Consider the following 26,210-nt stretch of genomic DNA (forward strand, 5'->3'; position numbering starts at 1 on the left):
ACTCTCTTATTTACCCCTATCTCACCTATGGAATTTGTGCATGGGGCTCAACAACAATTAACCATCTCAGACCACTAATTACCCAACAAAAGGCTGCAGTTAGAATGATAACAAATTCTCACTACAGGCAGCACACTCCACCAATATTCAATACACTAAACCTACTCACCATACAAAACATCCATACTTATTACTGCACCTATTACATACATAGAACACTTAACTCTGATATTAACCCTCCCCTCAAACATCTCCTTGCCAACCTCAACAGAACACATGATCATAACACAAGGCACAGATCACTCTTTGATGTTCCTCGTGTCCATCTCACACTATGCAAAAACTCAATGCACATAAAAGGCCCTAAAATCTGGAATTCATTACCTGTAAATATAAAAGAAACACAACCTGTTTATAAATTCAAGTCTCTTCTCAAAGATTACTTACTCACCCAAAACCAAATAAATACTGAATAACTGAACCTTATAAATTGTATATCTTAAATGTTTCTCACAATTATATCACATAAATGTTAAACCTAAAACCCAATCTAACTTTATTATTTTTTAAATACACTACCTAACAGAATCACTACCTAACTGAATGCAACCATATGACCTGTCTTTGTAATACTCACTTGTGCTTTATAGTTATCTGTTTACATTAATGTTTTATCACTGATTTCATCATTGCTTAGTAGCAGCGCTGTATAGTCCTTGTGGCTTAGCGCTTCTTTTTGATTATAATAATAATAATAATCATTGCTTAGTTAATCTTAAGTTAATTTTAAGCCAGCCCGTAATGCTATGCATAGTATAAGTGGCTTTGGCATACTGCTCTTATCTGTATTTTTTTTGTACCTCTGTATGTGTGCACAAATTGGAAATAAATAAATAAATAAATAAAAAAGTGATTGAGTTAGTTTTTGTGGTAATGTTGTGAAGTCTGGAGCCTGAGGGAGGAGTTTGGAGGGATGAGTTGTAATTTAATGAAATGTGTAAGTGCAGATAAATTAGAGATGTCAAATCTTATTTGGGAGTATTCAAAATGATATTTTGGAAGTGTTTAAGTGATGTTCGGAAATGTTCAAAGGTATTTTTGTGAGTATTCAAATGATTTATGAGAGTACTTATGAAGGTGTTCAAAGTAAAGTGAGGTGTGTGTGTGTGTGTGTACTCACCTATTTGTACTCACCTATTTGTGGTTGCAGGGGTCGAGTCCTAGCTCCTGGCCCCGCCTCTTCACCGGTTGCTACTAGGCCCTCTCTCTCCCCGCTCCACGAGCTTTATCAAACCTCGTCTTAAAACTGTGTATGGTTCCTGCCTCCACTACGTCATTTTCTAGGCTATTCCACTGCCTTACAACTCTATGACTGAAGAAATACTTCCTACTATCTCTCTGACTCATTTGTGTCTTCAACTCCCAATTGTGGCCTCTTGTTTCTGTGTCCCCTCCCTGGAACATCCTGTCTTTGTCCACCTTGTCTATTCCACGCAGTATTTTATATGTCGTTATCATGTCTCCCCTGACCCTCCTGTCCTCCAGTGTCGTCAGGCCGATTTCCCTTAATCTTTCTTCATAGGACATTCCCCTTAGCTCTGGAACTAACCTTGTCGCAAACCTTTGTACTTTCTCTAGTTTCTTGACGTGCTTTATCAAGTGCGGGTTCCAAACAGGTGCTGCATACTCCAGTATGGGCCTGACATACACGGTGTACAGTGTCTTGAATGATTCCTTACTAAGGTATCGGAATGCTGTTCTCAGGTTTGCCAGGCGCCCGTATGCTGCAGCAGTTATCTGATTGATGTGTGCTTCCGGAGACATGCTCGGTGTTATACTCACCCCAAGATCTTTCTCCTTGAGTGAGGTTTGCAGTCTATGGCCACCTAGCCTATACTCTGTCTGTGGTCTTCTGTGCCCTTCCCCTATCTTCATGACTTTGCATTTGGCAGGATTAAATTCGAGAAGCCATTTGCTGGACCAGGTGTCCAGTCTGTCCAGGTCTCTTTGAAGTCCTGCCTGGTCCTCATCAGATTTAATTCTCCTCATTAACTTCACATCATCTGCAAACAGGGACACTTCTGAGTCTAACCCTTCCGTCATGTCGTTCACATATACCAAAAATAGCACTGGTCCTAGGACCGACCCCTGTGGGACCCCGCTCGTCACAGGTGCCCACTGTGATACATCATTACGTACCATGACTCGTTGTTGCCTCCCTGTCAGGTATTCTCTGATCCATTGCAGTGCCCTTCCTGTTATATGCGCCTGATGCTCTAGCTTCTGCACTAATCTCTTGTGAGGAACTGTGTCAAAGGCCTTCTTGCAGTCCAAGAAGATGCAATCAACCCACCCCTCTCTCTCTTGTCTTACTTCTGTTATTTTATCATAAAACTCCAGGTTTGTGACACAGGATTTGCCTTCCGTGAATCCGTGCTGGTTGGCATTTATACTCCTGTTCCGTTCCAGGTGCTCCACCACTCTCCTCCTGATAATCTTCTCCATAATTTTGCATACTATACACGTCAATGCCACAGGTCTATAGTTTAGTGCCTCTTATCTGTCTCCTTTTTTGAAAATGGGAACTACATTTGCCGTCTTCCATACCTCAGGTAGTTGCCCAGTTTCCAGGGATGTGTTGAAGATTGTGGTAAGTGGCATGCACAACATATCTGCTCCCTCTCTAAGGACCCACAGAGAGATGTTGTCCGGTCCCATTGCCTTTGAGGTATCGATGTCCCTTAGCAGTTTCTTCACCTCCTCCTCATCTGTATGTATGTCGTCCAACACTTGTTGGTGTATTCCTTGCTGGTGTCCCCATCTGGTCTGTCTCCCCAGAGTCCTTCCTGTCTCTACTGTAAATACTTCCTTAAATCTCGTGTTGAGCTCCTCACATACCTCTTGATCGTTTCTTGTGAGTTCTCCACCTTCTTTCCTCAGCCTTATCACCTGGTCCTTGACTGTTGTCTTCCTCCTAATGTGTGTGTGTGTGTGTGTGTGTGTGTGTGTGTGTGCTAGGTGGTCATAGAATTTTGTGAATATCTTGGTTACAGTGATTTTAGTGGATTTGAGATGGGTGTTAGTCTGTTATGTTGATCTTAGTTTATGGTGATTTTGTTGGTGTTTTGACTGTATTCAGTGGTGTTTTAGTAGTATTCAGTGGTGTATTTGGGAGTACTCAAAATGATGTTTAAAGGTATTTTTATGAGTATTCAAATGATTTATGAGAGTGTTTTGAAGGTGTTCAAAGTAAAGTGAGGTGTGTGTGCGTATTAACTTCGTAATATGTAAAATTGTGACTAGTGAATTAATCGAAAACTGGTTATAAGTGTTGTGGTGACTTTTTCTGATGAAATAGTTAAAACGAGAAAAATTTCTAGACTTGTGTTGTATTTTGTAAAGAAATTGTGGATTTTTGTGGGTATTAACGAAAAAAATGTGAAATTATTTGGGTTATCCTGGGTTAAGAGTGAAAATGTTTTCCCTATGTTGTATATGAAATGCATTGGTTGTATAATAAATAGTGTTATCCTGCATTTTAAGTTAATGTCTGCTCGACAAGATTCAGCCTGTGTGTGCGGTCATCACGTGACGTCACTGACATAGGGGGAGGTCGACAAGATTCAGCCTGTATGTGTGAGGTCATCACGTGACGTCACTGACCGCCGAGTAAACACAGGTGGGGTGACGTCACACTTGTTTAGACCTGTAGTAAGAGAAAGTACCATACCCCATAGGAGGAGTTCATTTGAATGCTTACCCTGAGAGGGGGGAATCCAAAAACTTGATCCGAGGAGATGGAGTCTTTGTATTATCGAGAAAAACTTTGATCCAAGGAGATGGAGTCTTTGTATTATCGAGAAAAGCTTGATCCAAGGAGATGGAGACTTTGATTTCGAGAAAAACTTGATCCGAGGAGATGGAGTCTTTGTATTATCGAGAAAAAACTTGATCCAAGGAGATGGAGTCTTTGTATTATCGAGAAATACTTGGGATGGGGGTGAAAGTGGGAGAGGGAACCTTAAAAACTTGATCCGAGGAGATGGAGTCTTGGTATTGTTGATATAGAGAAAAACTTGATCCGAGGAGATGGAGGAGAAATTTTGGGGGTGGAAGGAGGGGTACCCAAAAACTTGATCCAAGGAGATGGAGTCTTTGTATTATCGAGAAAAACATTAGGATGGGGGGTGAAAGTGGGAGTCCATTTTGAATGCTTACCCCAGAGGGGGGAATCCAAAAAACTTGATCCGAGGAGATCATAAGAAAATGAAATTCGAAAAAAATTGGGATGGGGGTGAAAGTGGGAGGGGGAACCTCAAAAATTTGATCCGAGGAGATGGAGTTCATAAGAAAATGAAATTCAAAAAAAATTTGAAAAAAATCTGAAAAAAATTCGGGGCGCGGGGGGCGATCCAGACGATGCTGCAGAAGGCGCAGCAGAAGGCACGGGCGGGCGTGACGGGCGGGCGCGAGGGGGCGCAGGTGGGCGGCTGGGTCGGCGCAACGGGCGGGGGGCGCGGGGGGGGGGGGGCGCTGGGGGCGCGGGGGGGGGGGGGGGCGCTGGGGGCGCGGGGGGGGGGGCGCGGGGGGGCGCGGGGGGGGCGCGGGGGGGGGGGGGCGCGGGGGGGGGCGCGGGGGCGCGCGGGGGGGCGCGGGGGGGGGGCGCGGGGGGGCGCAGGGGGGTTGAGGGTGAGGTGGTCTCGAGGGCGAGGTGGTCTCGAGGGTGAGGTGGTCTCGAGGGCGAGGTCAAGGTCTTTAGCATATAGGTGTGAAAAGGAGCCACTCAGGAAAAGGAGCCACTCAGGAAAAGGAAGCCACTCAGCTGCAGCCCTTTTCAGGAGGAGCCGCTCAGGAAAAGGAAGCCACTGAGCCGCCTCCGGTACTACTTATATGTGCTAAGGATTTCTCGATGTATATACCGTACATCCCAGGGTAGAAAGGGAAGGTACACAAGAGTGTTATATAAAAATCCACAATACCTTGCGCCAGGGTGTAAACCAGCGACCCTCACGGTATCCCATACTGGCATCGTTAGCCAGGATCATCTTGGGACGGATCAGAAGAATCTTCCTGAGACACATACATACATTTTGCAAGTCTTACAACGTTAGTGCAAGTAAACAGTCAAGAGTATAATCTGATTATACAATTCTGTCTCTGAAGAGACTTATATTTATTTTGACAGACTCACTTCTGGTGATTGATTTCTCCGGAAGAAATACATGTTAATAATAACAATGACACATTAGAAAATATAGAGAGCAGCAATCAGCACTGAATTATGGTTAAGAATGTTTCTGGAGAAGAAATGGCAATTTACCTGTTGAGGAAGACCAGTTTGCAGTTATACACTACATTCTTGTGGGAGACAGGTAGACCCACATCAATCATCACATCAACACAGGCTGGATGTTGCATCAAGTGTGCCACCACCTCCCAGGCTGCCTCCAGTGTGTCGCCTTCATGGTAGTGATCACCACAACTGTACCCCCTGTAAAGTTTCTCATGTAGTGACTCTTGCTTCAGCACATGTACCCTGTAGACTTACGTAAAGGTTTCTACTTTGTTTCCCCCTGTATACTGAGAGAGAGAGAGAGAGAGAGAGAGAGAGAGAGAGAGAGAGAGAGAGAGAGAGAGAGAGAGAGAGAGAGAGAGAGAGAGAGAGAGAGAGAGAGAGAGAGAGAGAGAGAGAGAGAGAGAGAGGAAGAAAGAGAGAAGGGAGAAACAGAGGAATAAGCTGTGAACATGGGTGCAAGGGACGAAGTGCTTCACGTAACAGCAATGCGACTGTTGCCGAAACACGTAAGTTATGGCTAACTAACACAGTAGCATCATCTCCAACTTAACAGTTACCACACAACCACGGGAACACTACATATGGACTAAGGTCCAAGCAGATACAACAGTGTGTCAGAGAGTAACTTAAGCATGAGATTAGGACTCACGAAATCGTAATGACACGATTGCAAACAAACCATACCACGGACGGGGATAGAACCCGCAATCACAGTCTCAAAACTCCAGTTAGCCCAGTGGCTAACGCGACGGTCTGGAGTTTTGAGATCAGGAGTTACCATGTACACATGGGATTCAGTTGCTAACTTACGTACGTATTAAACAGACTTTGCTTGGTATTAGTAGAGCGATACCAATATGTTGAAGTAATTCACCACACAGGTATCCTTCCTAAACATTATGATGAATTACTGCTACACAGAAATCAGTTTCGCAAAACAATCAATTTTTAAATAACAAAAAAAGGCACAATACACAACGACGACGTTTCGGTCCGACTTGGACCATTTACAAAGTCACACTAACCAGAAGTAACGAACGAACGAACGAAAGTTCAGGTAAGATCCCAAATGGGATGAGCGGGGAAGACGGGACAGACGAAGAACAGTGCTGGAAAGGAGTGTTCTTAGTCGTAGAAATAGAGCCAGGGCTTAACCCAGCAGCGAGGCGATCGTGGGACAGATATTGAGAAGATAAATTCAGGCTCTTCTGTTGGGACTCCGGTGGGGTGAGCGGGAAGGAAGGGACATGCGACGTTTAGAGCTAGAGAGGAGTGTAGAACTGAGCCATGTCTTAACACAAAGGGTAAGGCGAACGTGGATCAGAGAATGGTACCTGTCATAGAAGGTACCTCTCTGAGAATCCAAGGTTATTTGTAAATAGGGTTAGGAGCAGGATCATGCAAGGAGTAGAAAAGGTTGTGTTGGTTTGTGGGTCTGCGAATGTCTTCGTCAAGGAGAGAGGTCCAGTAGTCATGTCGTGTCACGAGTTTGTCAATCTGTCTGTCACTGAGCGTCTTCCAGTACAGATTCAGCGCAGGGATGTCTAACTGGGCATGTAGAGACTCGCATGTGGCGAAGTCCTCCCATCTGACATCAAGCACCCAGCGCAGCGCCTTGTTCTGGACACGCTGCAGTTTAAGTAAGTTTGTTTTTGCTGCAAGAGAGAGGGCTAGAGGAGAGTAAGTTATCAGAGGACGTATAAGGGATTTGTAGAGGTGTAGTTTGGTGCGTTGAGAGGCATGTTTCAGCTTGTAGAGGCCCGCAAGGGCCTTACTAGCTATTGCATGCTTTGAGTGAATGTGTCCGTGTAAGCGTAGAAGGTAGTCAAGATTAATGCCAAGGACAGTGACAGATTGTGTCATGGGGATGTAAGTGCGGGTGTCAGCTGTTCTGAGCTCGACAGGTAATGGAGGATCACGTTTTCTGTAGTTAAAATATGTAATGCTGGATTTAACTGCATTGGTTTTGGTCCTCCATTTTTGTTCCCAGATGGCTATCCTGTCGACCCCATTTTGTGTTTTGTGTGTGAGTGTATCTATATTGGCATGAGTGATAAGTTGTGTAATGTCGTCTGCATAGGCTAGTGTGATGGAGTTTTGGTATACAGGTGTTGGAATGTCGTTAGTGTATAAAATGTAGAGGGTAGGGGAGAGGACAGATCCCTGGGGCACTCCAGCATTTAGTGTGAAGTAGTCAGAGTAACAGCCTTGGAATTTGATTCTCATGGTACGGCTGTCTAGGAAGTTGCAGAGGAGTTTACGAGTAGTGAGAGGCAGGTTCAAGTTAGTGCAGAGTTTGTACTTGAGCCCTTGGTGCCAGTGTCAAAAGCTTTTTCAACGTCTTTTGCAACCAGGGCTGTCCTGTTTCTTTGTTCTGTGTTTATGTGGATGTAGTTGAGAATGATGTTAATGGCATCTTGTGTGGATCTGTGTGTTCTGAAGCCAAACTGACCATCAGAAAGTAGAGAGTTGTGTTCCAGGTATCTGCGAAGGCGATGGTTGATGAGTTTTTCAAAGAGTTTACCTAAAGTTTCGAGGAGGCTGATAGGGCGATAGTTTCTAGGATCAGAGTGGTCTTTTTTTGGGTTTAGGAAGGAGGATAACAGTAGCAGCTTTGAAGAGGGAAGGGAAGTATCCAGAGGCAAGGGAGGCATTGAGGAGGTTTGTGTAGGCAGTAATGATAGAGTCAGGAAGGTGTTTTAGGATAATATGGTTTAAGCCAGAGGCGCCAGGAGCCTTGGGAGGAAGGTGTCTGAGGAGAGTTTTAATGTCTGTGTTGGTGAAAGGAGTGTCGAGTTCTTGGGAGGAGGTAAGAGAGTCTAGATGAATGTGGCTATCTGGTGTTGTATCTTGTGTGTGTGCAGTGTTAAGAACATAAGAACATAAGAATGTAGGGACACTGCAGAAGGCCTACTGGCCCATACGAGGCAGGTCCTTATCAAAACGACATCTACCTGAAGCTACTCAAGAAATAACTCCCGTACCCCTTGACACCAATCAAACCCAGCCCCTCCCACTCATATATTTGTCCAGTCTCTTCTTAAAGCTACCCAAGGTCCTAACCTCTATCACCCCACTGGGAAGACTGTTCCACGCATCTACAACTCTGTTAGAAAACCAGTACTTACTTATGTCCTTTCTAAATCTAAATTTATCCAACTTAAATCCATTATTCCTGGTTCTTACCTGGTTCGACACCCTCAGTACTTTATTAATGTCTCCCTTGTTTATGCCCGTCATCCACTTATACACTTCAATGATATCTCCCCTCATTCTACGCCTCTCCAGAGAGTGGAGATTTAAGGCTTTAAGTCTATCTTCATACGGGAGGTTCCTTACACAGTAAATCATTTTAGTCATTCTTCTCTGTATGTTCTCTAATGAGTCTATGTCCATCCTGTAGTAAGGGGACCAAAACTGAGCAGCATAATCTAAATGAGGCCTCACTAGTGATGTATAGAGCTGTAAAATAACTTTTGGACTTCTGTTACTTATACTTCTTGAGATAAATCCAAGTAATCTGTTGGCCTTGTTGCGCACACTGAGGCACTGCTGTCTTGGCTTTAGATTTCTGCTTACCATGACTCCCAAGTCTTTTTCACATTCTGTATGGCCAAGCTCTACTTCACCTAGATTATAGCTTCGAGGGTTATTTTCATTACCAAGGGCAAGTACCTTACACTTATCCAATGTTCTATGTTCTGAATGTGTTGAATAACGTTAGGGTGAGGTCGGTGAGGGTGGAAGATGTTCTCCCAGATGTGTTTGAAAATGTTGGTAGCAGCCTGCGGGTCTGAGATGTGTGTGTTGTTGTGGGTGATGTGTTTGAATTTGTTGGTGGGAGTAGTGCCTCTTATTTTTTTGATAAAGTTCCAGAAGTAATAAAGTTGGTAGAATTACCGACAATATGTAAAGTAAAAGGACACAAGTGCAACTAATGTGACATTTATTGTGGCAACGTTTCGCTCTCCAGGAGCTTTATCAAGCTCACATATAATTTGTGGGCGAAACATCAAGAGACCTCCAAACACGTATTTCAGAACACCAATATGCAAGCAGGACTGACGATACAAGGAATGCCTGTGTACAACATCGCAATTCACACAACCATTTAGTTAACTACAGAAACTCAAGACTTATAGCCACAGAAGACAACACTCAATACAGAAGAATCCTGGAATCATCGCTCATCTCTACAACCAACAATTTCAACCAGAACAATGGCTTCTATAACATAGCTTAACCACTCGCCAAGAAACTTCTTCATCGCTATCCCACATAAGAACATAGAACACTGCAGAAGGTCTACTCAAAACTTGTCCAATACCCCTGCCAAGCTACCCAAGACTCTATAACCCCACCCGGTAGATCATCAGCTGCAGCATTCTCCACCTGACCTCAACATGACTATAAATACTCTCGTACCTTCCAACCCCAGGTAGATCCGTGTGTGACTTGAGAAAGCCCACTGTGTGGGTGAAACGTTGTCAATAAAGGATCACATTATACTGCATTTGTGTTTATATTTCCATTGTGTCGGTATTTTATACCATTTATTTCCAGGAGAAGGAAGGTGTGGTTGGAATGAGGATAGGGTTGGAGGAGATGTGCAAGATGACTGGGATGTGATCAGAGCCTGTAATAGGGCCAGGTGAGATGTAGTGTTGAAATAGAGAACTGGCTCGGTGTGAGGGAAAAGTTCAATAGATAGGAGTAGCAATATAGTAACAATAGTTTCATTGCCGGCTACTAGTTAAGGTTTTTTTTTTATATTTTATTTAAAACAATACAATACATTAAATAGATAAAAGAACACAGTATCAGTTCTTACACAGAATTATAAATTTCATTGTCAAAAGCACACAGACGTTTAACTTTGTGCTGACACAAACTGTCCCTCATCCCCTATGCATTACATCCCATGCACCTATGTTAAGCTAGATTTTATTTAAAACAGTACAGAACAGTTAATAAATAAAATAATACAAGACCTATCCGGCAACAGATGTGATAACCTTCCATCGTCTAATGAACCACACAACTCCGTGTGGCTTCCAACCCCCCCCCTTTTACCCCCCCTATTCTAAATCAAACAGGTTTACCACAGCTCACGGACATATTGACATATATACATTAATATAACAGTTGTCATGCTTGTCCACAAAGTGTATTAAACGACCACAAGACTGCCTGAACAGTGTACTAACAAGAGTCATGGTTTAGATATATATCACAACAAACAGTACATTGCTACAACATAAAAGGCATGTAGCACACATAAGTATTTCACTACAGGAAAGACACCTATCCTAAAAATTATCACCAACACAAACGTGTTTGAAGCCTCAACCCCCCCCCCCCTTGCATGTCCCACCCAAACCTATTCACAACCAAACATACAAATTATACAGTAAAGAAAAAGAATACAACATCGTAACACATTGATACAGTACATGTATATACACAACCCATTTCACAAATATCCTCAAGTAATTACAAAGGGTCTGTCCTTGTGCATACAAGAGGCCTCATAACAGCAGGTCCTGCACAAGTAACACTACCAGTGTTTTTATACATTGTGTATGCATAGGTATAAAATACATACCCAATACTTGACATAGAACATAAGGATGCTCCTCAAACCTCCACCATACAGACCCCACCCACTATCATACAACATATAGTCCAAGATTCATACACACAGCAGCAGCACACGCCACCTCAACCGCACCAGCGTACCTTAGGCGCACACAGGCGGAGGCAGCAACACCTCTAACCAGAACCTAACACTACTCATACTCCACAATTTGCAGACACATCTGAACAGCACATATCAAGCCACTTTCATCCTAACACTGGGCACATGCCCCTCTCTCAAGGAGCACGCTATCTGGTGCTCCCAGACACACATGCCATTAACAGTCGCTGCCATCAAGCAGCAGACCTCATCACACCTTCCACGACGATTCCCGCCCCTATCTAAACCCCCCCTCACACCTGGCTAAGGTTTCCTCCCTCGCTGCCCCACTTGTACTTTTGCATGCCCACTTGGGCCCTGGGGGCCACGTTTGCCATGCTCTCCACGCACGACACCCGTGCCACCTGGCACCACCTGCTGTCGCTGCTCACCTCCACTAGCACACCGCCCCCCATCTACCGATGCTTTCTTCCCTGTTCGTTGAGCCGGCGTCAGGACGTCGTCAGAGTCCGACATTGCTGCAGCCCTCTTCCTCGTCCCAGCGTCCTCCTCCATGTTTGTGACCGGATCGTCCACACGATGAACCTCCACCACCACCTTCGTCTCTGCCTTCTGACGAGGGGTCACCACGTCCCCACCAGCCCCACCAGCACCAACAACCTCCTCCTGCTGCTGCTCGACCGCCACAGACACGATCTCCGGACTGGCTGTCGTCACAGCCAGGGAGACCACATCCGTAGATGAGAACATGGTATGCAAAACAGACGCTATTGTCGCATCCAAGTCCTCCACTTCCACCATCACCTGGTCCCCCCCGGAAGCCTGCTGTACCACCGGCGATGCAGGTGACTCGAGAGACGACAGCTCCAGATTCGACACCACCACTGGCTCCTCAATCTCCTCACTCCAAAGCCGACTGTGGCCACCATCTCCTTTTCGTCCATGTATGGGAGCCTCCTGCCCATCGTCATTCGTTGATCCACCGGCCGGCCTTCTGGCCTGCCCTCGCTGCCCACACTCCGCTGCCATATGATCATAGTCACCGCAGAGGTGGCACGTCCGTCGTTGACCAGCATACGACACCATGACCTGTATTTGGAAGTCATCAAGGTACACATACGATGGTATGGCCTGGCGTAGAGACATCTTAAGGGTAAACGAACCATTTGGGAGACCAGCATACGCCCCAGCCACCCGCATGCCTCATTTAGCCATGTGTATCACTCCGTATCTTCTGAAAACACTGTGGAGATCCATTGCATCGGCCTCGAAGGGCACATTGCGCAGTTTCACCCACGTATATTGTCGAGAAACATCCACCATACGCACATGCACTTCAGGGGACACATCTACACAGAGATCTTGGAATTGCTCAACCAGCTTCTCGTACACTGGCTCGTAGAGTAGTTTCACAAAAATTCGGTAGGCGCCATTTAATGCCACACTGTACAAATCCTTGTCCGCAATACCATAAGTGTCGTGGATTATCTTGGGTAGCAAAACTTGTTCATTCTCAGGCGTAATCGCCCCCCGAACAAGCTGTATACCAACGGTATTCACCCGCCTCCTCACGCTGAATACCATGACGTCACTGGATAGCTTGCTAGACTGTCATCAGAGAGGTACAAGGCACGTCCACACTCCCTGGCAGCTAGGTCGCGAATGACTAGTTAAGGTAGGGTAAGTCAAGCTCCCGTTTTTCCCGCCTTTTTCCCCCTCCCTGAAAGTGATAGTTTGACTGCCGGCTGCTTGTTAAGGTAGGGTCAGTCTTGCTCCCGCTATCCCTTCCCCTCCCTCTTCCCCCCCCCCGAAAGGTGACGTGTGGGGCTCTGGTCAAACAGTAAATCACTCGACTCACAGCTCCCAACACTACTGTAAGTACATGCCTGCCTTGTATTCTAGTGGATTTATTGGTTAAAAGCTTCACTTTTGACCAATAATAAACTTAGTCCTTTCAGTCTTGCTCTAGGTTGACTGTTGTAATAATCACCACGTCTTTTGAGTATCGTACTTGCCATGGAGAGTGATTATTTAAGCAGTGGGTAACCTGTCTATCTTTTCAGCTTGGATGACAGTGAGGGTCACCTGTCAATCAATGAGAAGAACGGATGGAGAAGGACTAACGTCCAGAGACTTCCCCATTTTGGATCTAATTACCTGTGCACCTGTATGAAATTGCAGGACATAACCCCACATCATTGCAGCGGTAAAGAACCTGCTTTCCTGTCATCGAGATATACTACTCACGGCGATAATCTGTGAAGAACTAGCCAGTGGTGGTCACCAACACCTGCGACCCCCCCCCCCATCATCAGCAACGGCTATGATTTCAACAACAGTGTCACCAACACCAGACACCCATATACATACTAGCGTTGAATTCAGTTATTATTTATATTTTTCATTTTACATTTTCTTTAATGTAGGATTAATACTTCATATTTAAGTGTTTTATATTTTATATTTTCTATGTAATAAAGTGTTTATGTTTGTCTGTTATCATTGCTTTTTCTATTCATTAATTTTCCTGAGGAGGAGCCAGCCTGAGTAATACTGTCTGAAGTTATTACAGGGCTGAGTAAGCCTTCACAAGTGGCGACCTTGCCAGGATACAACTCTACTGAATCAAGATTCAACTCCATCTCGAATCTGCCATTGGAACTTCAATGCTGCATATCACAGATGGTTACCACCAGCCATGAGTAATCATTCTCTATGGTAGGACTAGGGTACAGGTATTTAAAAGATTTGGTGATTGTTATAGTCTCAATTTATTGTAAGTCAAGTCAGGCAGGATATAATATTTAATTCTGCCACCTAATTGTGTGTGAGCTTGAAACACTTTGGAGGATTAGACTCTAGGGACCCGAGATTTTCCAGTGACAACTTGTTTCATTGAGCTCTTTATTATATCACATTAATCACACTCTTGATTTGTTGGTGAGAAGATTGGATGGTCAAGTGACCCAATTCTACTTACTGTTTGCTCAGGAGCCGGCACAGAACCCTTCGTTTTAATTAATACAAGTAGTTTAATTGAAGCAGGGATCGAGCCCTCTGGTTTATTTACAGTTTGAGCTGAGCAGGAATTGAACCCTCCGTTTTCTTTAATACCCGTTTCATTTCCCCTGATAGTTTAAGTTATTCTTGCAAGCATGGAGGAATACCAGTTATGGATGAATGCTGGAAGTAAGTTAGGAATAACAGGGAAAAATTTAGAATCTTTCATTAGTGCTAAGATCCAGGAAAGACTTGAAAGAGAGAGAATTGAGAGAGAAGAGAGACAGCTAGAAAGGGAAAGAGAAGAGAATAAGGAGAGAGAGAGAATCGAAAGAGAAGAGAAAAAGGAGAGAGAGAGAATTGAGAGAGAAATCCGAGAAAGACAGTTAGAAAGAGAGCGAGAAGACCAAAAAGAGCGTGATAGACTTGATCGTGAGGAAAGAGCTAGGGAACGTGAGGAACAAGCTAAGATACATGAGGAACAAGCTAGGATACGTGAGGAACAGGTTAAATTAAGAGAACTTGAGGAAAGAGCAAAGGATAGAGAAGTTGAGGAAAAAGCCCGGTGGCCTGGTGGCTAAAGCTCCCGCTTCACACACGGAGGGCCCGGGTTCGATTCCCGGCGGGTGGAAACATTTCGACAAGTTTCCTTACACCTGTTGTCCTGTTCACCTAGCAGCAAATAGATACCTGGGTGTTAGTCGACTGGTGTGGGTCGCATCCTGGGGGACAAGATTAAGGACCCCAATGGAAATAAGTTAGTCCTCGATGACGCACTGACTTTCTTGGGTTATCCTGGGTGGTTAACCTTCCGGGGTTAAAAATCCGAACGAAATCTTATCTATCTTATCTTAACATGAGTTAATAGAGAGAGAAAAGGATCGCGAGCTCGAAAAATCTCGCCTTGAAATAGAGAATAAGAAGTTAACTTTTACACAACAACAATTAGAGGAAGGAGTAATGGAACAACGTGCAGTCAGTGCACATATTCCAACACCTAATTTACCTCCCTTCACAGAGGGGGAAGACATAACTTCATACATTATCAGGTTTGAAAATACCGCTACCCTCTGTGAATGGCCTGCTGACACCTGGGCTACCAGGTTAGGAATGTTATTTTCTGGTACAGCCTTGAATATCTATGCAACTTTGTCGCAGGATATCATATGTAATTATAATCTACTAAAGAAGGCAATCCTTAAAGCATATCAAAAAACCACTAATTCTTACAGGAAAGATTTCAGGTATGCCACCTTACAGCCTGGCCAGAACTTTCAACAGTTACAGGTAACACTCTTTCGTTTGTTCGACTTTTGGATAGAGAGTTCAGGAATTGATCACAGTTATGAATCTCTTAGAGACTTCATGGTTGCTGACCAGTTCCTGACAGCTCTTCCCCATCAGATACGAACATTCATCAGAGAACGTAACCTGATTAAAGCTGAGGAAGTTGCTGAGGCTGCTGACCTGTATGCTGAGGCTCACAATTCCTATAAAGACCTAAAGGGATCGAACCCTAAGGGCAAGGGTTCATCAGACCTTAAGAAATCAAAGCCTCTAATGGAAAGTAAAATGACTTCTTTTATTCCTGTTTGTCATTTGTGTGGTGTTAAGGGACATAAACGTCCAGATTGTCCTTCTAATAAGGTCCAAAAAGTTGGAAGATGTTTTAAAGACTGTAATGACCAAGCACCCTTCTGTTCAGGAACAGTTAATGGACTTAATGTATCTACCATTTTACGAGACACTGGATGCACATGTATAGTAATTTCTGATAAGCTGTTCCCTAATCTTAAAGAAACTCATTCCTCTGCTATACTTTCAGACTACTTGGGCCGTACAGACACTTTTCCTACCATCCGTTGTTACATTAGGTCTAAATGGTTCACAGGTTGGTCTGAAGCCGTACTAGCTCCCATCACTTCTTGCTCCGTACTAATAGGTAATGTAAAAGGTGCCATTCTTCCTTCTGAGGTTGACCTTTCATCACCAAAGATGGACATAGGTGTTTCAGATACTCTTCCTGTAGAGTCGGAGAAGCCCCTCGAAAGTTCAGATGAGACAATGTCTCGTGAGATTCATGTGGGATTAAAAACCAGTGATGCTACTCTCAAAAGCGAGGTAGTAGGATCACCGGTTCACTTGTTAGATGAAAGTGAAGATATCACCTCCGATACCATAAATGTCTTGACTAGGGCTCAGACCAAAGCCCATGCTTCCCCTACTGTCCATCCTTTGATTTTCCCTGACTTTAAGCCTATAGACATATCGAAGGACTCCTTTGTCAAGTTACAACGTAATTGCCCTTCTCTTCAGAATTGCCATAATGCCGCTAAACAAAATCAAGTTATCCAAAGGAAAAACTTTTCATATGAATTTGAATATATAAAAGGTATCTTGTACAAGTCAGTATTCAAATTAAATTCAGATGAGATAGACTATTCCATCTTAGTTGTTCCAAGTCAATGCAGAGAGACTGTTCTTAAAATGGCTCATGACCTGCCAGTGGCCGGACATTTCTCGCATCGTAAAACTTTAAATAAAATTAGGGAAACCTATTTTTGGCCTAAAATGTTCTCAGATGTCACTACTTATTGTAGATCGTGTAAAGTTTGCCAACTGTCATCCTCCCGAGGTACCAGCCGAGTACTTATGGTCAAAATGCCAATCTTTACGGTACCGTTTGAAAGAGTAGCTATTGAGATCGTTGGTCCTTTATCTCCACTTTCATCTGGGGGACATAGATATATATTAACATTAGTTGATTATGCTTCGAGTTTCCCTGAAGCCGTTCCCTTAAAGACCATAACTACTACAGAGGTGGCTGAAGCCCTTTTGTCTATCTTCTCCAGAGTGGGCATCCCTAGAGAAATTTTGTCTGACCGGGGGACACAATTCACATCTGACTTAATGCAACATCTATACCAACTTCTGGGAGTGAAGCCTCTCTTCACCACACCCTATCATCCCAGCTGTAATGGGAGGATTGAGCGCCAGCATTCGATTCTCAAGTCCATTTTAAGGAAAATTTGCTCCCTTAAACCTAAGGAGTGGCATCGTTACCTACCCTGTGCTTTGTTTGCCATGAGGGAAGTTCCCAGTGACTCTTTGGGGTTTTCACCTTTTGAACTTCTCTATGGTAGACAGGCCAGAGGTCCACTGTCCATCCTTCATGACTTATGGACTAATGAGGAGGTAAATGCTGAGGTTCAGTCTTCTTACCAGTTTCTCCTTGACCTTAGATCCAAACTTGAGGAGACCTCTGACATAGTTTCTAAAAACCTAAGCTTGTCAATGGACCAGTACATTATTATTATTATAATAAAAAAGAAGCGCTAAGCCACAAGGACTATACAGCATGGACCAGTACAAAACCTATTTTGACTCCAAAAGTCAGAGGAGAAGTTTTAAAGTAGGAGATGAAGTTCTGGTACTTTTGCCTATCAAGTCAAATAAATTATTAGTAGCATGGAAAGGTCCTTATAAAGTATTAAAAATTTGTGGGAAAGTTGACTACCTCATAGAAGTCAAGGGGAAACCTAAGCTTTATCATATCAACATCCTTAAGAAATAATACCGAAGAAATTCGGTTAACTGCCTTAATAACTTTGACTTAGTTTTTCCACACGAACTTGATAAGACAACTGAAGAATGTAAAGTGTGCGTAATTGACACCTCTAACTTAGACTATGATGAAGAACTACATGACTTGGTGACTCTTGACCACTCGGGCGCAACCAACATCAATATTAATGAATCTTTGGATGACCATAAGAGACATGAACTACTTCAATGTGTGAGTAACTTTTCAGACGTCTTTACTGATATTCCAGGTGTTACCTCCACGGTAGTCCATAAGATTGACTTAGTGACGGACAATCCTATCAAACGAAAATTATACCCAGTTCCAGTTCATCTTAGGGATGCATTTGACCGAGAGGTAGACAAATTATTAAAACTAAAGATCATTGAACCTTCAGTATCTTCATATTGTTCACCAGTAGTCATGGTTAAAAGGAGGATAATTCATATAGACTTGCTATTGACTTCAGAGGCCTTAATGCTATAACTCGGTGGGATGCTGAGCCTATGCCCTTAATAGATAGCGATCTACACAAATTTTATGACTCTTCCTTCTTTTCAGAGATTGATATTGCGCAGGCATATCATCAAGTAATGTTAGATCCTTCTTCTAAGCAGTACACCGCTTTTCCTACACGCCAAGGACTGATGCAGTATAGAACTATGCCCTTCGGTTTGGTAACTGCCTGTGCTACCTACGTGAGACTGATGAGAAAGGTCTTGGGTAATATGCCAAATGTTTCAGTTTATTTTGATAACATTTACGTAATGACATCTACGTGGAGCGAACATATCCAAACATTAACATCAGTTTTGCGTAGGTTACGCTCACATGGCCTCACTGCCAAGCCGAAGAAATGCTTCCTTGGGTATAACAAGATTAGATATCTTGGACTGATACTTTCTAATAACTCTCTGCAGCCTCTCCCCAGTAAGATCAAAGCTTTATTAGAATTTAAATTCCCCAAAACCAAGAAGCTCATGCGAAGCTTTCTTGGTTCTGTAAATTTTTATGCACGGTTTATCCCAAACCTTACTGATCTTACAGGCATCTTATCCGACTTCCTTAAAAAGTCTGTGAAGGAACCTCTTGAACTTTCCGACGTAGCTTGGGAAAAGTTTAATGAGATTAAAAGTATCTTTTCGAAAGACCCTATACTTAAGATTCCAGATATTAATAAAACATTTTGTTTGAGAACTGATGCCTCCAATACTGGCTTAGGTGCGGTGTTACTACAATACCATGATGGTACTCCCTTCCCTGTATGCTTCCTAAGCCGGAAACTCCTTCCCGCAGAAACAAGATACTCCACAATAGAAAAGGAATGTTTAGCCCTTGTGTGGGGTATCTCCAAACTTAAATTTTATTTGCTGGGAAAAGAATTCATTTTAGAAACGGACCACAAACCTTTGATATACCTAGAAACTTTTAAGGGAACCAACAGTCGCCTCTTGAGGTGGACATTGGCACTCCAGGCTTTTAAGTTCCATATTGTGTATATCAATGGTTCATCCAATTATTTCTCTGACTGGTTAAGTCGTGACAGTCAGTAGAAGATTTGTTGCCTTACGCGACTTCCACATGTTAGAACTTTTTCCTCGCCTATTCTTCTTATACTCCTTGACTATAAGTCTTGGTATGGGGGAGTGTGAGGGAAAAGTTCAATAGATAGGAGTAGCAATATAGTAACAATAGTTTCATTGCCGGCTACTAGTTAAGGTAGGGTAAGTCAAGCTCCCGTTTTTCCCGCCTTTTTTCCCCCTCCCTGAAAGTGATAGTTTGACTGCCGACTGCTTGTTAAAGTAGGGTCAATCTAGCTCCCGCTATCCCTTCCCCTCCCTCTTCTCCCCCCCCCCCACGAAAGGTGACGTGTGGGGCTCTGGTCAAACAGTAAATCACTCGACTCACAGCTCCCAACACTACTGTAAGTACATGCCTGCCTTGTATTCTAGTGGATTTATTGGTTAAAAGCTTCACTTTTGACCAATAATAATCTTAGTCCTTTCAGTCTTGCTCTAGGTTGACTGTTGTAATAATCACCACGTCTTTTGAGTATCGTACTTGCCATGGAGAGTGATTATTTAAGCAGTGGGTAACCTGTCTATCTTTTCAGCTTGGATGACAGTGAGGGTCATCTGTCAATCAACGAGAAGAACAGATGGAGAAGGACTAACGTCCAGAGACTTCCCCATTTTGGATCTAATTACCTGTGCACCTGTATGAAATTGCAGGACGTAACCCCACATCATTGCAGCGGTAAAGAACCTGCTTTCCTGTCATCGGGATATACTACTCACGGCGATAATCTGTGAAGAACTAGCCAGTGGTGGTCACCAACACCTGTGACCTCCCCCCCATCATCAGCAACGGCTATGATTTCAACAACAGTGTCACCAACACCAGACACCCATATACATATTAGCGTTGAATTCAGTTATTATTTATATTTTTCATTTTTCATTTTCTTTAATGTAGGATTAATATTTCATATTTAAGTGTTTTATATTTTATATTTTCTATGTAATAAAGTGTTTATGTTTGTCTGTTATTATTGCTTTTTCTATTCATTAATTTTCCTGAGGAGGAGCCAGCCTGAGTAATACTGTCTGAAGTTATTACAGGGCTGAGTAAGCCTTCACACTCGGTTTGCCAGAATGATATCTGGTTTGCCTTGGCCCGTGTGATTGAAGAAGGTATTGAAGTCTGGGCCGAGATGAATTAGGTGTTTATGGTTAGTGAAGTTGAGTAATTGGTGACCAAGTTGGTTGTTACTGGTGTGATGAAAGGCGGTGTGTTTGGCATTCATGTCAGCTAGTAGGTATGTTGGTGTGTTGGTGTAGTTGAAGACTAAGGAAAGGTCGTGTATGTTGAGAATAGTGTTTGGGCGAGCATAGGTGGTGAAAAAGATAAAGGGGCCAAGGTGGGTGTGTATTCTGACTGCAAGACAGTGTTGGTGAATAAAAGGGATTGGGAGAGATTTGTGTTTTATGTTGGATTTGACAAGGATGGCAACCCCATCGTGGGGATCATAGGGGGACTGTAGTGCAGTATAACCATAATGGCGGATACGTTGAGGGGCTTTGAGGCAGGTACTGTTTAGCAAAACAATATCTGGTCTCTCTGCTTCAAGGAGCTCGGCCAGTACGTTGAACTGAATCACTTTAAACATGATTTAATGGTTTCGTCATAGCAAAGTTAATGTCAGAGGAGTTTGGATTAAAACCCGTGATAGTGGTGCCATCAGTGGATGCGAGTTTGTAGGTGTTACGGACCCGTTTCCTGGAGGGGGAGGAAGAGATGGATCTGTTTTTATGTTCTTTTGTATGTCTGTCAGAAGTTGAGGCAGGTTTGGGTTTGAGTGGATTTTGTCTGGAGGAGGTGGAGTTGGACCTGGATGAAGTTTTGGTTGTGGTGGAGGAGTGGGCGAAGGTAGATGCAGAGGAAGTGGAAACTTTGGTAGGGGATGAGGAAGTGGAAGCTATGGTACTGGGTAAGGAAGCGGAAGCTTTGGTTGGGGATGAGGAAGTGGGTAAGGAGGTCGGGGGAGGGGTGGCCGTAGCAGCAGCAGTAGGGGTGTTGGTGGGAGGGGTGGAAGTAGTGAAGAGGGGTAGGGGGGAGGAGAGCTGGTGGGTGTAGGAAGTGGGGGGGTGGGAGAGAGGGAGGAGGTAGAGGTTGTAGAGGGCTTAGAAGAGAAGCAGGAAGGAGGGATAATTAAAGAGGGAAGATTGTTAGCGGACAAGATTAGGTTAAGGACATGTGAGTAGTCTGATTGGTAGGCTTGAGAGATTACCAACGCAGAGTGGGCAGCAGTGGCGAGTTGGCAGTTAGTTTTGTAGTCTAGTGTGGGTGTAGGTGTAGAAGGAGAGGTGATTGTAGTCTGTGTGTTGGTGTTTGAAGTGTGTAGAGTACGAGGGGTAGACCAAGTGCGTGGGGTAACCCAGGCATTGGGGGTAGGGGTGGAAGGTCTTGTAGGAGGGGGAGGTGCAGGGAAGGGGTTGGGGAGGGAGGGAGGTTAGCTTTCTCTGAGGGTGGAGAGAATGTCTTTTCTAGTAGGGCAGGAATTTGCAACTGCAGTGTGTGACCCACCGTAGTTAGAACATTTGAGGGGGAGGTTGCAAGTGTTCCAGAAGTGGCCAGTTGCTGAACATCTGGAGCAGGTTTGTGTGGAAGTGCATGAGATTTTGTCGTGGCCGAATTTGTAGCATTTCAGACATTGTGTGATGGGGTGAAAGTTTGGAGTGAAGAGGGTGTTTGGAGGAATGTGGATGGTCTTGGCAAGGATTCCTTGATTGAAGAGTGTAGAGGCGTCAGAAGGAGTTGAACAACGTATTTTGAGGATGGTAGAGTTTTCAGGTCTATAAATATCGTCAACAGAGACTTTGTTCTTAGTACTAATGTCTTTGATTAAGTCTTCTTTGTCTGTGTCATAGGCAGTCAGGAGAGAATAGTCTACGTGTTTTGCGATCACTGTGCATTTGGCGCGGTGCTCAGGAGTCCAAATAATAGTAAAGCCTGCATTGAGAAGTTTTTGTCTGGTCTCGGTTGAGGTGTACGTTTCGTAAGAATGTCTGTCAAGAAGTAGTTTGAATCCAGAGTTGGTTTTAAAGACTTTATACTGAGGAGCGCCAGTGATCTGATACAGTAAATTTCCAGGACAGATAGTGGCATGATCAGATTTAGAGTATTTGAGGTTAAGCGAGAAAGAATTGGGCTTGGAAGAGGTGGGGGCAGGGTAGGCCTTAGAAGCAGGAGTAGACAGAGTAGAGGCAGGTGTTGGCAGTAGAGGAGTGGTAAGGGGAAAGGAGGTGGAAGGCATTGCAGGCATCGTAAATTAGATGTGGGGGCCAAACCTGTGAGAAAAATTGGCTAGGCAAGTACGTGTGAAGTAGACACACGTACTTGCCTGGTTATAACTTTAAAGTTTCTTGTGGAGTCCGTCTCTGGAGGCACAGAACACTGAGGAGGTGAGCTGTAGCTTGATGGAGCACTGTGTGCCCTGAACTGGCTGTAAGGAGTGCAGACCACACGTACAGGCTGAGGCGTGGAGACTTCAGACAGCAACAGGAGTGCAGAGGGAAGCTTCCTGCCCTTGGGTAGGCAGCCACCGACGCACCAATCCTGATGGTGAAGACGAAGGTCCAGTAACCACCACTCGGTGAAGAGAGCAACTCTGGCTGTGAGCGATGAGGAGAGCCAACACTAGCTGAATGGCGAGCAGACTTCACATACAGGCTGCGGCGTGGAGACTTCAGACAACGGCGAGGAGAGGCAACACTGGCTGTATAGACTACACATACAGTCTGGAGCGTGGAGGCTACAGATAGCAACAGGAGTGCAGAGGGAGGCTTCCTGCCCTTGGGTAGGCAACCACCGACGCACCAATCCTGAAGGTGAAGACGAAGGTTTAGTAACCACCACTCTGAGGATAGTCACACTCAACACGGGGTAATTAGAGATAATTAGAGAGGCGAGATCGTTCGTCGATGGAGCTGTGTGTCCAATGAATGAATCAACCAGAAGTGGAGCAGGACGGCTATATATAGGCAGGAAGAGGTGGTGGTGGTGGTGGTAGCAGTAGTAGTAGTAGTAGTAGTAGTAGTAGTAGTAGTAGTAGTAGTAGTAGTAGCAGTAGTAGGGAATAAGGAGGACGAGCCAGTCAATCTATTTTTATGCATAAATATTTATTAATTTTAACTGAAAACTATTTTTTTAATATAAACATGCTTTAAGGATTTAAATACAAAATCGTGAAAATGCTGACCCATTAATATAACCGATACAGTAATATTACTTTGCTGGGAACATGTTAGCAGTAGGACGGTCTCAGTCAGGTGACCTAAAGTTCCAGCTGTGGGTCAGCATGTGGCTAAGACTCACGTTAGGAAACACTTGTCCTGTTTCCTGACAAACCTTACCTAACCTAACGTATACTTGTCCTTTATAAATTTTCGTTAGGCACATGAGGCAGAATGTGGTGCAGGTTTATTTGTCTACTTTACGGGATTCTATCATCAGACATTCACAGCTTCAAGCAACTTTGTAGTATCCACAGTCAGTGGCCAGGCTTCAAACACCTTTTATTGTACAACAATAAAGGAATAGCACAGACTGCCTGCACATGTTAAAGCCAGTTCAAGAAGAGTGTAAAAAAGGTGTCTGATGAATGTAGCTACAGAAAGGGAGGGGAATGATTTTTTTATTTTTTAGCTAACATACGTGTAATTTCACCTTATTCCTAGTAATGACCCTCGTATTGTAGATACTCTTTATGACCCTCGTATTGTAAATATTCTATGACCTTCGCATTGTAGATAGTCTTAACAGTATGATAATAAGATATTGTCTCATTTTAGAATAATAATATTATTTTCTTTATATTATAATAATAAGGTAAAAGGACCCCAATGGAAATAAGCCACTCTGTCTGACTTTTTTGGGTTATCCCAGGTTCTCTACACATATGCTGCTATGCAATAATATCACAGTAAACAGGTGATTTCAGAATATGCAAAACAACCACTCTGAAAGAGTAGAGAAATTCCAAGCGCTTTCGTGACTACTCACATTATCAAGGAACTATGAAAGTAAAGCATCCAAGGAAGCTATATAAGGGGTCTGGCCAACACCTCACTATCAGATCCCACAACGGTTAAACACCTGACGCGCGCCGACCCAACTGGACAGGTCCTTTGCACAACTCACCCACAAACTATTCTACCCAAGAAAATTTAAAAAATATTATTTGTCCAGTGTATTATTAAATTCTTCCCAAGTTCTATTAATTATAAATGGATCTAATTTATATAAACCAAAGGAAATATTCATATTATTGTCAAAACTGCTTTTTATGAAACAAGATTCAATTATATTTCTGTAGATGAATGGTTCAGAGAACCGACATGTTGATAAATTAGACACATGTGCAACTCTTGGGTATCTTTATTGAGGAAACGTTTCGCCACACAGTGGCTTCATCAGTCCATACGTAGAAGAAACTTGAAGAACAGGAGGAGAATGAGGTAATCAGTCCCTCAACCTTGAGTCGATGTGTTCAGTCCATCAATCTTGAATAGAATATGGCATATGAGCGGAGAAGCAGCTTATAAACCGTATGGCAGGAGAGGTGCAGCAGTCATAGGTGGTGTCACATTTCAATGTGGAAGTAGGTCGTGCCCAAGAATTAGGCAAGTGAAAAATTCCAAAGTATTAAGTTCCCAAGAAGTTGCAGTGTCTGACAGGTTTGTAGATGAATGGTTCAGAGAACCGACATGTTGATAAATTAGACACATGTGCAACTCTTGGGTATCTTTATTGAGGAAACGTTTCGCCACACAGTGGCTTCATCACTCCATATGTAGGAGAAACTTGAAGAACAGGAGGAGAATGAGGTAATCAGTCCCTCAACCTTGAGTCGTGTGAGGGAAAAGTTCAATAGATAGGAGTAGAGAGGGAATATATATTAACAATAGTTTCATTGCTGGCTACTCGTTAAGGTAGGGTCAGTCTAGCTCCCGATATTCCGGCCTTTTCTTCCCCAACCCCTAAATTGATAGTTTGTCTGCCGGCTACTAGTTAAGGTAGGGTAAGTCACGCTCCCGTTTTTCCCGCCTTTTCTCCCCCACCCCTAAAGTGATAGTTTGATTGCCGGCTGCTTGTTAACATAGGGTCAGTCTAGCTCCAGCTATCCCTTCCCCTCCCTCTTCCCCTCCCCCCCGAAAGGTGACGTGTGGGGCTCTGGTCAAACAGTAAATCACTCGACTCACAGCTCCCAACACTACTGTAAGTACATGCCTGCCTTGTATTCTAGTGGATTTATTGGTTAAAAGCTTCACTTTTGATCAATAATAAACTTAGTCTTTTCAGCCTTGCTCTATGTTGACTGTTGTAATAATCACCACATCTTTTAGGTATCAGACTTACCACAGAGAGTGATTATTTAAGCAGTGGGTAACCTGTCTGTCTTTCCAGCTTGGATGTCAGAGAGGGTCACCTGGCAATCAACGAGCAGAACAGGAGAAGGGCTAACATCCAGAGACTTCTCCATTTTGTATTGAACTACCTGTGCACCTGTATGAAAGTGCAGGACGTAACTCCACAGCATTGCAGCGGTAAAGAACCTGCTTTCCTGTCATCGGGATAATAATCACGGCGATTCTCTGTGAAGAACTAGCCAGTGGATGGTCACCAACACCTGCGACCTTCCCCCCCCTTATCATCAGCAACGGCTACGGTTTCAACAACAGTGTCACCAACACCAGACACCCTTGTAGATTAGCGTTGAGTTCAAATGTTATTTTATTCTTTTCATTTTTCATTTTTCTTTGAAATAGGATATACCTTTCATGTTTTGTTGTTTTATGTTTGATTTAATAAATAGTGTTTATCTTTGTGAATTATTATTTCTTTTTCTATTCATTAATTTTCCTGAGGAGGAGCCAGCCTGAGTAATACTGTCTGAAGTTGTTACAGGGCTGAGTAAGCCTTCACAAGTGGCGACCTTGCCAGGATCAACGCTACTGAATCAAGATTCAACTCCATCTCGAATCTACCATTGGAACTTCAATGCCGCATACCACAGACGGTTACCACCAGCCATGAGTAATCATTCTTTATGGTAGGACTTCGGTACAGGT

At 43.7% G+C, this 26,210-nt stretch overlaps 1 protein-coding gene across 3 annotated transcripts in view; it reads right to left on the bottom strand.

The window, feature by feature from the left end:
• Window positions 1-26,210, bottom strand: part of LOC128685345 (glutamine-dependent NAD(+) synthetase) — a 95,416-nt gene that overhangs the window by 58,559 nt on the left and 10,647 nt on the right. For all 3 annotated transcript variants that reach the window (XM_070082811.1, XM_070082809.1, XM_070082810.1), the window contains exons 3-4: window positions 5,321-5,491; window positions 4,980-5,070 (exon numbers count right to left, since the gene is read on the bottom strand). In XM_070082811.1, coding sequence (XP_069938912.1) covers window positions 4,980-5,070; window positions 5,321-5,491 — 262 coding nt within the window. The remainder of the gene's footprint in view (window positions 1-4,979; window positions 5,071-5,320; window positions 5,492-26,210) is intronic.

This window comes from Cherax quadricarinatus, chromosome 8 (genome assembly GCF_038502225.1).
Source record: "Cherax quadricarinatus isolate ZL_2023a chromosome 8, ASM3850222v1, whole genome shotgun sequence".
Lineage (NCBI taxonomy): Eukaryota > Metazoa > Arthropoda > Malacostraca > Decapoda > Parastacidae > Cherax > Cherax quadricarinatus.